Source organism: Epinephelus moara, chromosome 24 (assembly GCF_006386435.1).
Source record: "Epinephelus moara isolate mb chromosome 24, YSFRI_EMoa_1.0, whole genome shotgun sequence".
In the NCBI taxonomy this organism is placed as follows: Eukaryota; Metazoa; Chordata; class Actinopteri; order Perciformes; family Serranidae; genus Epinephelus; species Epinephelus moara.
In genome coordinates this window covers 9,691,581-9,705,240 of record NC_065529.1, presented here as the reverse complement: position 1 = coordinate 9,705,240, position 13,660 = coordinate 9,691,581, and the positions used below count along the sequence as shown (strand labels likewise).

Below are 13,660 nucleotides of genomic sequence, written 5' to 3'. Positions count from 1 at the left end.
GTTGGTGAGGGCTGACCTCCCCCTCCAGTCACCATCTCATTTCCTCAGCTCAATCCCTTCTGGTAACTATCCTTGTGGTTGGTGCCAACAATGCCACTTTACACACAAAACTAATACTTTTAACCATCCGCACACAGGGAAAAAATACATCATAAAAGGAATGATTTCATGTTCCACTACCAATGTCATTTATATGCTCAAATGTCCTTGTGGTTTGGCATATATCGGAAAAACAAACAGACAGCTGAAGACACGCATTGCTGAACACCAGAGTACCATTAGAAATAAAGTTGCCTCTAGCCCTGTGGCTGTACACTTTGCTGAAGCCAAACGCATTGTTTCCACTTTAAAATATATTGGGATTGAAGCTCTCAAATTTCCACGCAGAGGGGATGACCTTAACTCTATACTCCTTAAACGTGAACTGTTTTGGATCCATACACTGCGTATGCTGGCTCCCAAGGGCCTGAATGAGGACTTTGATGTTAGACCTTTCCTGTAGATGTGTGGTCTGCTCTATGATGTGTCCCCTTTTTTCAAGATGCTGTGTTTCTTTCTGATATCTGTTAGAGGATGTTTCTATATGGACATTTCTATGCACATATTGAGGTTAATATCATGACTATATGATCATTGTGGGTCTTTTTCAATGTAAATTGTCATGCTATTAATATTGATACTGGTCTATCTCCACAATGTAGTTTGATGATGTCTTCAGTTTTCTGAGTGTTCTTCATGAGTATCATTGTCCCTCTAGTATTTATCAATTATTAAAAAGAGGTGCCTCTTATAGTTTTTATGTAGTATGACGGCCTTTACAGCCTGAGTCCTTTAGGGACAAATTGTACCCATTTTCACATGTTTAAATTAAATATCAAAGATTTTTCTCATGCTCTCAATCGATATATTTCTCTCAAATTTTGATTGCAAATTTGCTAAAATCCTTGTTTGTGAGCCCTTCTCCTTTTCCAAAATAATCCATCCACCTGACAGGTGTGGCATATCAAGATGCTGATTAAACATAATCATTACTTAATAGGTGTGAAGTTTTATCACACAGCACAATGCCACAGATGTTCCAAGTTCCGAGGATGTGTGCCTTTGCCATGCTGACTGCAGGAATGTCCACCAGAGCTGTTGCTTGTGAACTGAATATTCATTTAAACATCATAAGCTGTCTGCAATGTTGTTTATGTGAAATTGGCAGTACATCCAACTGGCCAGCTCAGGACCTCCACATCCAGCATTTTCATCTGTAAGATCATCTAAGACCAGCCATGCAGACAACTGATGCAGTAAAGCACAAACCCTCTCAGGGAAGCTCACCTGCATGCTCATCATCCTCACCAGGGTCTTGACCTGACAGCAGTTTGTCACTGTAACCAACTTGCGTGGTTGTGAGGCTGGTTGGATGTACTGCCAAATTCAGAGAAACAACATTGGAGATGGCTTATGCCTGTGAAATGAACATTCAGTTCCAGACAACAGCTTTGGTGAACCTTCCTGCAGTCAACATAATAGCACACTCCCACAAACCTTGTGACATCTGTGGCATTGTGTTGTGTCATCAAACTGCATATTTTAAAGGGGGAATGCTCACCAACACGGATTCTGACAAATTTGTGACCAAAATTTGAGAGAAATACATCTATTGAGTGCAAAAAAAAAATAGTTATAGACCTTTGACTTAAACTGTGAAAATGGGAGCAAAACAAAAGTGTTGTGTTTCAATTTTTGTTCAGTGTATTTCGCTAAGGTTGGTCGATCCGCCCTTGACTAAGCAGAATTTCCATGCTGGCCCTGAAGGCAGCCCCCGGCCTGCTGTAAACTGTGTAGTGGCTCTCTGGATCGCGTCTATCCACCAGGGCGGGCCTTTCTTGAGTCGCTGCTACAGGGATACCAAGATGGAAATCCAGGGGCTTTCTGATGTCCAAAACAATCACTCTCAACATGGCGCCCTACACAGAACCACTTCGTCTCCATTTCTATCAGCGACAGGGTCGATACCTCGATTTACTTCCACTGAAAATGAAGCGGATAGATTACTGGAGTCGCCTGAGCCTAAAAGTGACGACAACAACAACCCCCGGCCGAGAACATCACCGTTTCACCTACTGGCGGAAAATGGCAGCGGAGCGGCTTGTTCTCTTGTCAGCAAACCGCAACCTACAGATAAAACCATTTTACCGGGTAACAGATCGAATGTCAGACTTCATAACGTGAACACAGAGAAGGAAAATGAGCTCAACATGCTGCTTGGTTCGCAGGAGTTTGTGAGGACTGCTTGCAAATACCGGATGGAAAGCGGGGATACTGTAATGCAAATGGCGCTGCCTCTGTTTGAAGGGGAAGAGGAACCGATGCCGCTGCGGCAGTTAACGTTACCGCTTCCAGTTTTACGGCAGCAGCGTGAGGACGGCGCCTTCAAGCAGTCCTCGCTGGACAGCCACAGCGCTACTGCACCGGGGAGCTTGAACGCGGTGAGCAGGGCAGAGAAAAGCACTCGGGAATTGTATGTCGTTTTTAATGTCGTTCAAGAGGATGGCAGCGGCGAAGCAAGCAAACACCGACCGACTGTGTCCCCAGACGGCGGCGATAAAATGAAAGGTAAAAAAACGGAGTCGTCGAAAGCGAGTCCCTGTAGCTCCATGGAGGTTGGAAGTAGCAGTGACGTTATTCTCTGTGAATCTAATGACAACTTGAACTGTCTTGATATCCAGGCCTTGAAAAAAAACGACCATGTTTTCAGTTTACTACACGACAATTCTGCCGCGGCCAATGTTAAACAGACTGGTTATCACCGCACTGTCGAAGACGTCGTTCTGACAAACAAATATGGCGATAAGATATGTGGACAGATTTGTACCGAAAACAATGAAAGTAAACTGGTCAGGGAGCTTTCGTCGCACTCCCGTATTGATGAGGGCAGTGCCTTGACTTCAGGGAACTCGGGTATCGTTGAAGCCATGGACACTTCAGACTTCATTTCAGACTCAACGGGGCTGCATGACAGTACAACCCCGGTCACGGCCTCCACAAGTCCGCCTGCTGGTGAAACCTTTTCCGGAACTATTACAATAAACAACCAAAGCATCATAGTGACTATAGAAAACGGAATACTGACTCTGGCTGCCCCACCAGAGGGATATGTACACAAAGAGGATGACATGGTCAGCTTAAAGGAGCACCTAGGCATGAAAGACCATGAGGATATTGTTCTGCTCAACTATGATAGTGGCACTAAATCCATCGGGAAGATCAGCACGCTGGCAGTATCCAGATCCAACCCGCAGGAGGAGCCCAGGCCTGGCTTGTCTGTGAGTGACTCAGAGTTGGCTCTGGTGGATGACTGCTCGCTATCAGAGCTTGGCACTTCTCTGGACTCCTGTCCCATTGTCAAGCAGGAGGCAGGGACGCTGTGTGCTGTGACAGAGGCTGATCTGGTCACCCCGTCCCCCAAAGTCACTGTGGCAGACATCGATAATGGAGACTTCCAATCTTTACCGCTAGTAAGGTCCAAGAAAGAGGCCGCGGCCTCTTTTGGGTGCCCTGAACCGGGCTGCTGCTGTACATTTGATACACGACAGAAACTTAAGGTGCACCTCCTGAACCATGCTGAGGACCCACGCCCCTACCAGTGCACTGTAGAGGGCTGCGGTTGGGCTTTTGCCACCTCTTACAAGCTAAAGCGGCATCTTCAGTCCCACGACAAGCAGCGGCCGCACACCTGTCAGTTTGAAGGCTGTGGGCGACGTTTCACCACAGTGTACAACCTTAAGGCTCATGTTAAAGTCCATGAGCAGGATAATGCCTTCATCTGCGAGATCTGTAGTGAGAGGTTTCGCAGTGCTACCCGACTCACCAATCACCAGAGGGTCCACTTTGAACCACAGAGGCCCCACAAGTGTGAATTCCCAGGTAACAGATGCTAAATGTTGGATGTTTCTTGTATTTATTACATGACAGTTTCCCCGTAAGCCTTATGCAGCTACGCCATCTGTTGTTGGCTGATGTTCTGATATGCAACAGTGTAATGGTAACATTGGATATGAAGTAAATTACCTCAAAAGATAGTCAGTTTAAAACTGTACAAAGCAGTTAGAGCTGCTAATTCACAAGGTGTTGCTAGTAAACTGTACACATCACAGTCATGTTAACTTTTTCTATCGGTCTGATGCTGTATTCCAAAGACCATCTTACATTGTCTTCCTACTTGTTCCCCTCTGTCATATGCAGGCTGTGAGAAAACCTTCATCACCTTCAGTGCTCTGTTCTCTCATAATCGCACTCACTTCAGAGAAACGGGCCACTTTACCTGCACATACCCAGGCTGCGACAAGATGTACGACAAGGCCTGTCGTCTCAAAATCCATATGAGAAGTCACACTGGTAAGATGATACTACTGCTGCACGATTAATCTAATTGCAATCGCGATGTCAGACTGTGCGATTACATAACCACATAAAAGGCTGCGATTTAATGTAAATAAATGTTAACGTGTGTGCCTGTGAACGTGACTGCCTCTGCTGTAGTCTGTGGAGTTTGTTGAGATCACGCCCACAAGCTATCCTGGTGTGTGCAGCATGTATGGTCAGGTGACCACCATAGACGCTGAAAAAGAGCATGAGCACGACCATGAACAGGCTGAGTTGGTGGCGAAAAAAAACGCAAAGTCTATTAAATGGCAATACTTTGGATTCAGGTACGGCGGCGTTTATCAGAAAGGCATGCTGTGTAAAAGTTAAAGTCGCCACGTCCCGCAGCAACATGATCAATCTAAATCAGCACTTGAGACAGCACAGAGAAAAGTACAAAGGATGCATGCGAGAGAAAGCCGAGTCGTGTATAACGTTAAAGACAAAGGGACAACTGAAAGCCGCCAGAGCCTCATAAAACAACATCCAAGCACAGTTATGCATACATTTGTGAGTGTTACGGGGAAATCACGGACTCCATACCAAACTATATAATAACAAATTAAAAACAGAGCAAAATTTTGCTCGGGTTGTTTAAGTTTAAGTTTAAGTTTATTTATTTAGATTAATCCCCCTGAGGGGAAATTCAATGTTTGGGTTCCAAACTTGGTACTTCTAAGGGTACCAACTGAATTTAGGTTTGTACTGCAGAGTACTGATTCACATTAAATTTATCAGTGCCAATTCTCGGTACCTGACAGCGCATCTGGGTGAGAACCAGAGTTGGAAATTAGCACTACCCACCAGCCAAATGCTGGTAAAATATCTAACGGGCCTTTTCCACCGTCACTTTTGGCCTTGCTGAGTCAAACCATGCTGCACCGATTTCTATTATCAGTGTAGATGCGCCGTGCCACGCTGAGCAGCGCCAGAAATCGACCTTCTCTGGAGTAGGTCCAAAAGCTGGGCTGACTGGGTAGAGGAGACATCTTGCAGACCACAGCCAACCCCCAATGACCCTGCTTCTCCTCCTCAAATAAGCCATGTGTGTTGCAAGACTCTTCTCACTTCTGTCTGCAGGAGACCAGAGAGAAAGGCATTTTGTTCAGCTCTCAGTACTTTTGTAGCTTCAAATTGAATCTCAGTGGTTTGGAGTGTAGTTTCTCTCCTGCGTCCTGTTTTTACTTTCAATATCTGCTTTATTTTACTGTTTCATGTTTGCTATCAGCGGTAATAGAAGTTGTGTGAAGCTGTTGCTTTAAAACTTAACATTTCCTTATTTTGCATCATCACAATAAAAGTTTTTACTTAACAAAGTAATGGGAGACTTTTATTGTGAAGAATCTTTAGGAAATTAAATATGTTTATCATTGAATTAGCGGAACTTTGTTAGCGGTCTTCTTTGCAAAGGCAAGTCTGATAATACCGCAGTGAGGAAGAGTAAAAGCAGAAAAGGCCACCGTGAGAGATTTAATGAAGAGCTGCAGACAGCAATCTCTTACTGCAACTCTGCAAACAGCTCACCTCCAACAAGTAAACTTATACCTTCCCGTCTGTGTGATGAAAAAACAAATGCAGCATAAATATGGGGGGACTTTAGCTGTTGATCAGCCCACTGCTTTTAAACATCATCACTCAAGTCAAGCCGTCATCAGTTAAAGACACACCCTCAAGTGGGTAGCCCTGTTGTAATGGCAATGCAAATCCCTGCCGTGCTGGGCTGATGGCCCAAACCAAACCAAGCCAGCCCATAATTGTTGAAAAGGAGTAAAAGTGGCAGCTCGATTTGTTTCACTCACCAGCCCAAAAACAATGGTAATCTATGGAGTGGATGGTAAATTTTTGAATCTATCAGCATCTGTAGCATGTAGACAGAAAATGTTTTCTTCCAATCCTTAAAACACCGGGCTTAGACAAGAGGCAGGAGTGCTGCAAAGCACTCCAGAGCCTTGAAGCCACCCATGGAGCTGGCAACAGAGCTCTGCACAGCTGCCGGGTACAACTTCAGACAGGAGGCAGAAACGCCCGGAATCCAGGAAGCTGGCCGCAGAGCTCCGCGGCTGCCTTGGCAACTTCCCAGCAAGCCAAAACTGTCATTGCAGTGCCAATCTGCCGCCAGAGGCGTCTGGTCTTTTTTCCTGTCTTTATTGTTTTAGTAATAGCCTAGTATGTGTCATAAGCCCTTTTTAGATAGGAATTGTGCAAATTTGCAGGAAAGCCCAATCAGTCTTTTTTCAGCATTGGCAGTATAAAAAACAAAATCGGGGAGTGCGGCAAAATGCCGCCTGCCTACTTTTGTTTATACAGAATGCGCCTTTTTCGGGGCAATGGTGGGGCGTGAGCAAGTAACAAAATGTGTGGCTCAGCGTGTGACGTAAACAGTGGGAGGGAAGCCGCGGCTAGTCAGGCGACAATAGTCAGGCGGCGATTCTCTCAAAAATCAGCCTGCTCTTCACTGTCCCTGTCGTCTGACGGTTAATGGCCTCTTCGTTTGCGAGGGCATGGAGGGTGCGCAATGACTTGTCTCCCCAGTTGCTCATCTTCACAGTGCCTGTCAGGTTTGCATTTCCCTCTTGCTTCTAGCTGCTCGCTAATTCCTGTTATATTTCCTGTTTATCCACCGCCAGTGGGTCGCACGTGCAGCATCATCAACAGCTCCTCCCAAAAGTCATCAACAGCCCCTCCCGTTGTGGAAGACGCCCTCGGTCTGTTAAACTAAAAGGGTTCCGCTAATATGACTACCTTACGAGGCGGACAATTGGGCGCATCGGCTCAACTCACCAGTCTGCCTCTGTGTATGTAAACGCTCGCAGCTGGCCAGCAAAACGGCCCAACATTCGTGGAAAATCTGGCAGTGTAAAAGGGGCTATTGCCAGAGGCAGGCACACACAAGCAACCAGACAAACAGAAGATTTGCTCTGTGTGTGAGTAGAAAAGAGCAGAGAAGCAGAATTGCGTTATACTCTTTATGTCCCCCTGCTTGCTTGTTCAAAAATTATATGTTTTGGTATTACAGAGAAAGTAAAACACCAAAAAAGATACCGTTGGGTACTGGTATTGATTCAAATGTGAATGGTGCACAACCCTGTTCAGTGCACAGTAGTTCTGATTAAACCTGGCTTTTAAATTCTACAATAGTGAGTATTCAGCACACAGAGATGTTTGAGGTTGTTTTCATAAAGAATGAGTCATTCCTCAATCACATGATGCTACAAATGTGTTGCTCTCTGTTCATTGATTTCAGATGAGAGCAGCTGTTAATGCTGCATATTTCCAAAACATTATAGTGGCAAAAGAAATCACTGGAAACTAAGAATGTACCTATACTGAATCCTCTAAACTGAACCCGCTCTGGAGAAGGTTAGCTGCGCAGCATCGGTTTCATGGTATAAATATGGGCCAGCGTTGTGATAGCAGAAAGCCTTGGTTAAACCCAAGATTAGCTGGTTACCACTCATCTATTTTGATGATCTGGGACGTAGAGCCTGTGCACAGGTAAATAAATGTCTAATTTCTTGTTTCCAGGTGAGAGGCCTTTTGTCTGTGACTCGGAGGGCTGTGGCTGGTCCTTCACCAGCATGTCTAAGTTGCTCAGACACAAACGGTAAGTGCTTATAAACAGCTGCTTTCCCATCATTACTAACAGGGTAAACATCAACAGTTACTGGCAATTAATGCCAGATAAGGAGTAGAGCTACCCTGAGTTGGCATTGCTCGGGGCTCTGGGTTTTGTGGTCCACACAACATATTTTGCATTAAGTAGAACAATTTCTGTCAGACAGGATTTGTCATTCAAGTCATTTAACACAAGGCCCTGATACACCCAAGCCAACAGTTTGTCCGTAGGACCAAGGGTTCATCCCATTATCATATCTCGCATCCACATTTCCTCTCACTTGCATTTCTTCCTCGCATCTTAGCTCCATCCTTGTAAGATGTGGGGGAGAGATGCAGGATGAGATGTGAGAAGAGGAAATATATCTTAAGAGAAATGAGACGTCTTTTCCTCTAAGGTGTCACGTGAAGTGACGTCCGTTTGAGATGACGGCAGCAGCTGATCACAGCTGGATCAGCTGTTGGTCGGCTTTATTAACAGCTGTAGAGACTTTTGGTGGAGTTTGTGTCTGTTCATGCATCCTGAAATAAATATACATACAGTTATCGACAGCAGAGAAACAGTGTTTCTCTCTTTATTAAAACACCTGCACATTAATAACAACCTGCGTTCTTTATTTTACAGTGTCCTGTTTAGAGTAACAAATTGCATTGATTTTATTTATTCATTATTTGTATTTGTCTTTCTGTTGATATTCTGAACGTAAATTAATTAATTAATAACCCAGAATATAATTATTATATATTTTGAACAGTGGAAATTATTTATTAGGTTAAATGTTTAAGGGAAAATTAAAATTCTGTTACTGATCAAATCTGATGCTCAGGAAAGATCAGCCTCATGTGTTAACAGAATGGAATGACCATCAGTGATGTAAAAAGGGTTTTCGCTGACAGACAGACGCTATGTGACTTTAATTGTCTCCATGATAAAAGCTGATGAGGGAAATAACAGATTGTGAAAAGAAAACTCTTTCTTTTAATTACAGAAAGCTGTTTTTGGTTCTTTTGTCATTCAGATTTTTAACAAGATGGTGTATCAGAAAACAAAATGTATAACTCAGGAATGATAATCTATCTGTCTTCACTCGGTATGAAACTCCACTGATGCTATGTTGTATCAGATCAGTGTGACCAGCTGTGTGGCTGTGCTGTCCAATCAATAACTGATAGCAAATTAGGGGGTTGTGCTGGTCGGGAAAAGATCTTCAATGAAGGCTGCACTAGGGTATCCTCACTTCCCTCTTCTTTGAGAGCCTCCTCTCTCCTCGACTCCTTTGAGTGAATTTAAGAGGAGCCTATTGGGGAATGAAATCACTCTGATTGGCAGTTAAGCTCTGCTCAAGAGAAGAGAAATGGAAGTGAGGAAAGTAAACAAAGAGCTTAAGTGGAGAGTGAGTGAGATCGAAACAAACTTTGTTATGAGGTAAGACTGTTTTTCTTAAGCAGAAACATTTCCTGATGTTTGTTGGCCGTCGGTTTGGTGTGTTCATGTGGAACTATTGGCCAAGACACAGCGACATGAGGTGACGCAGCAGGGGCTTTGTCGCTGCTAGTTCTCCTACATTGGTTTGGTGTGTCTGGGCCCTGTCATAGTGGTGTTGATGCAGTTCTCCTAGGTTTTGACAATGAATGTTTGTACCGATTTTGCTTTTCATTGCACCTGTTATAGTGAGTGTCTCACTGACCACAGTCTTCTGTGTTACCAGGAAACATGATGATGACCGTCGCTTTGTCTGTACAGAGGAGGGTTGTGGGAAATCCTTTACACGGGCAGAGCACCTCAAGGGTCACAGTATCACACATCTGGGCACCAAGCCCTTCCAGTGCCATGCAGAAGGTATGTACAGGTACTAAAACAAATCATAGGACTAGGACTTATTGCTGAGAGAAAGTTTATAGTTAAACATGAGGATGTCCCTGTCTGATCTCAGAGGTTGGTATCGGGGCTTATCAAGACACAGAAATGCTGACCAGTCAGAGCAGACTGGGTTTTTTTGGTTTAAAGAGACAGGCGCTAAACGGAGTGTTTCAGACAGAAGGTTAATACAGGTGTTCCAGCACAGACTGTATGAGGACAATTAAGTGTTTCTGAACATTAAAACATGTAAACATGTTCTAGTAGAAACCCATATTACAAGTTTGAACTTGAAAAAAGAGTAAAATAGGTCCTCCTTACGACATTGCAGAGCTATTTAATTATCAGACACGTACACTCGATTGATTTGAAAACTTTGAAGTACTTAACATGTGCACTGTGCAGTAGTTTTATGGAGATCTGAACTTGGTATCTGCAGATACTCGGTATTAAGTGATTTGGATCGAGATTGAAGGCAAAAAAAGGACTTCATCAGGACATCCCTAATAGGGCTGGATGTATATAATGACTATGTACAATATATCCATATGTTTTCAAGCAAGATATAGATTTAGTCAATACCGTTTATATCGATATAGGGTCAAGTTGCATTACATAACAGCTTTTTGTTTTTTTTTTGGGTTTTTTTGGGGGGGGTTTTTTGGATGCCAGTGTGCATCTCTCCTCTCTCACACTCTGCACAGCTCCACCCTACTCACATACTCACAAGTTCTCCAGCAACACTAATACAGACACAGAACTGGTAGTCTTTTTAATCTGTCTGCTAATTAGTCTACAGTGCCACATCGGTCTGTATGTTGCACGTGCTACGCTAAGTCAGTCTGTGAGATGAATGAAATGACCGCAGTAGCACACGTGTAGTACAGTGCTGCGCTGCATGTGTGGGAGACAAAGCTGCCTGATTGTTTCAGGTGAGTGTTTGTTTGCCAGTTTGTGTGTGAGGTGGATCATAGGGCATCGCCGTTCTTCTTGGTAGTTGTGGTCCAGCCCCAATCCCTAGTTACACTTCAAAAAAAAAAAAAAATCAAATAAGACTGATTCATGCAGAGAATAAACAAAGAGAAGTTTTTTAATACTATGCAGGATTTTCCCATCACACTCACAAAAAAAGTAATCCCTCTCAATCATCACTTGTGTCCAAATCACAGTATGCGGTGGTATATTTAATCTGCAGAGACTTTGCCCCCTACCTGAATGTTCTTATTTTCTTCGTTTCTTATTTTCCTCTTATTTTGCTCAGTCCTGGACCTCACTTGGCTCAGTGTGCAGGTGAGGTCGGGATTTCATAAAAAGTTAAAGACCATGTGCCAGACCGTAAGCAGCATGCATCCAAGAGGAAGCTATGAAAATCACAGACACTGCACCGGAAAATACACAAATGTAGCGAGGCGAAACGCCAAAATGTAGTTGGCTTTCACTTTTACCGGTGATAGCGTTAACAAACAGTAACTGGTCACTACAACTGTATACCTTTTAAATACAGTGCAGTTAAATAGATTATTTTCACTTGAAGTAGTTTTGCATTTTCTGTTTATCTCCTTTATGTTCTTCAGGCTGTAATGCCAAGTTCTCAGCTCGCAGCAGCCTGTACATCCACTCCAAGAAGCATAAGCAGGACGCCAGCACCCTGAGGACCCGCTGTCCTGTGGCCAACTGTTCCAAGCACTTCTCCTCCCGCAGCAGCCTTAAGAGCCACATGCTCAAACACCACCACCTCAGTCCTGGTCAGTAATGCATTTGGTGGAATTGTTTGACCATGGGTAGGGCTGCACGATTATGGCTGTTTATCAGGATTATTAATTGTTTTTAGGATAACATGTTTTAATTGCACTTTCTATTAATTGCCCTAACTATCTGAGTCTTACAGTTACTGTAACTAAAAAAAAAATTAGAGATCATTTTTCTTTATTTTTTTCTGAATATTTGAAGGCAAAGTGTTGGGACCTGTCCCAATACCCACACTTCCCCTAGAAATAACCTCTTGCACTTGGTTGTGCGCATTCACGTTTAGGCTAGTGGTGTCCCAAAACAGAATTGAGGCAGTGGAAGTGGTTTCCAACACTTGAAATCCACCCTAGATTCCAAGGGAGCCCCAACCCATACTTACAACGAAGTGGAAGATGAAATCATCAACTTTGGCAAGTTTTGGAAAACGATTTTTTACTGTACGATCGGAATGTAGGCTATACAAACAACAGATAGTTGGACTAGCGTAAACTCATCAGCAGCTCGGTTGAACACAGCATCAAAATATTTAAACAAATCAACTTATCCGAACAAAATCGATCAGAACTAGAAGACGTCGTAAGCGCCTCCTGTTTTCAGCATTTCTTCTCTGTTGATTCATCAGACGGAGAAGAAAAAACATAACACACGCCACAGCACAAGCGCTGGAGCCGGTTTTAATTGCGTCGCTACTACGCGTGACGTATGCCTAGACGTTGGCCATGCCGACTTGAATGAAGTGGTGTCCCATTTCTTAGGGTAGAATTGGGACAGGCCCTTAGGCTGACATGTGGAACTATACCACTTATATTGTTGCAATTCTATGTTCTTAAATTAAGATACTTTATTTATATTTTTTCCCTTTTACCAATTTGTCATATCGTCAAGAATATTGTTATTGCAAAAATACCCTGAAATATTGTGATATTATTTTAGGGCTATATCATCCACCCCTAGTGGGAAGCCAAAATTGTGATCATGATTAATAATCAATTAATTGCTCTGCCCTATTATGGGGGTTAATATTATTTGAGCTTCATCTTTAACCAGAGTGGTGCACCTCGTAGGTGACCCACTTCTATTTCTGTGCAATAAAATGATATGCTGCGTGACAGTTTTAGCAGACAGAAACAAGGTGCCAAAATAGAATTCAGGAAATGTACCATAAAATGGTCCTCAAAGATATTTGTGTGGTATTGCTAACTTACACGTTTTAGTTAGTGGTTTTATAACATTCACTGACCCTTCGCTGAGTCCCGCATCTTAGTGATGGTCTGTCAAGTTGGAGCTAGCACGAAGCCTATGCTGTAAAGTGGGATTTATACTTCGGCGTTGCATCGACGGCGTACCTACGGCGTAGCCTTACGTGCACCTCCCTAGAAATGTAACATCACAGCACAGCAGACCTTCTGTCTATTTTTGTAAGCTGAAAACCATTTCCCTCAGTGGAAACAAAGCTTTTATTTACTTTTAGTTCACAGATAAGAAACAATGAATTGTGAAGAAAATAAAGCCTTCACAGGGCTCAACAATAAGGATTGCCCAATTGCCTGGGGCAAGTAAAACTCAAGGTCGGGCATGTAAACTAACAACTCACTTGCTCGATTGGGCAAGTTGCTAAAAATAGTAAAAGTTAATAACTAATTGATAAAATAAATATATTTTAAAACGTGCTCTTCTGCTCTGATGCAGCGGTCTCTCTGCCTGAAGTCCCAGGCACAGCTGTGTAACAATGTCCTGCCCACAGCCCCCATTGATATTATTTTGCGCGACAGGCGCTTCATATAATAACAGAACAATATAATATTTATGGTGTTATGTTATCGTGTCATTTCTGTCTCTACATGGTCACGCATTAACAATTCTCCTCTGCTCTCTGTATCGCGCACGGCGGAGTTCCGCCACACACACAGGTGATCACGCTAGAGCGGCTCGGGCCGCATTTTCCTGACCAAACCTGACCCCGAGCCCGGTGCAGTTTGTCAGCTGACAAAGTTATTGTTATGGACACTGTGTAAATAACCA

At 43.5% G+C, this 13,660-nt stretch overlaps 1 protein-coding gene across 3 annotated transcripts in view; it reads left to right on the top strand.

The window, feature by feature from the left end:
• The first annotated feature begins 1,868 nt into the window (after window positions 1-1,868).
• The window catches only part of si:dkey-156n14.3 (zinc finger protein ZXDC), a 22,684-nt gene continuing 10,892 nt past the window's right edge, over window positions 1,869-13,660 (top strand). For 2 of the 3 annotated variants that reach the window (XM_050036921.1, XM_050036922.1), the window contains exons 1-5: window positions 1,869-3,918; window positions 4,237-4,389; window positions 7,942-8,020; window positions 9,741-9,871; window positions 11,464-11,634. In XM_050036921.1, the coding sequence (XP_049892878.1) occupies window positions 1,905-3,918; window positions 4,237-4,389; window positions 7,942-8,020; window positions 9,741-9,871; window positions 11,464-11,634 (2,548 nt within the window). In that variant the 5' untranslated portion in view covers window positions 1,869-1,904. The remainder of the gene's footprint in view (window positions 3,919-4,236; window positions 4,390-7,941; window positions 8,021-9,740; window positions 9,872-11,463; window positions 11,635-13,660) is intronic. The other variant, XM_050036923.1, reaches the window with a different exon arrangement.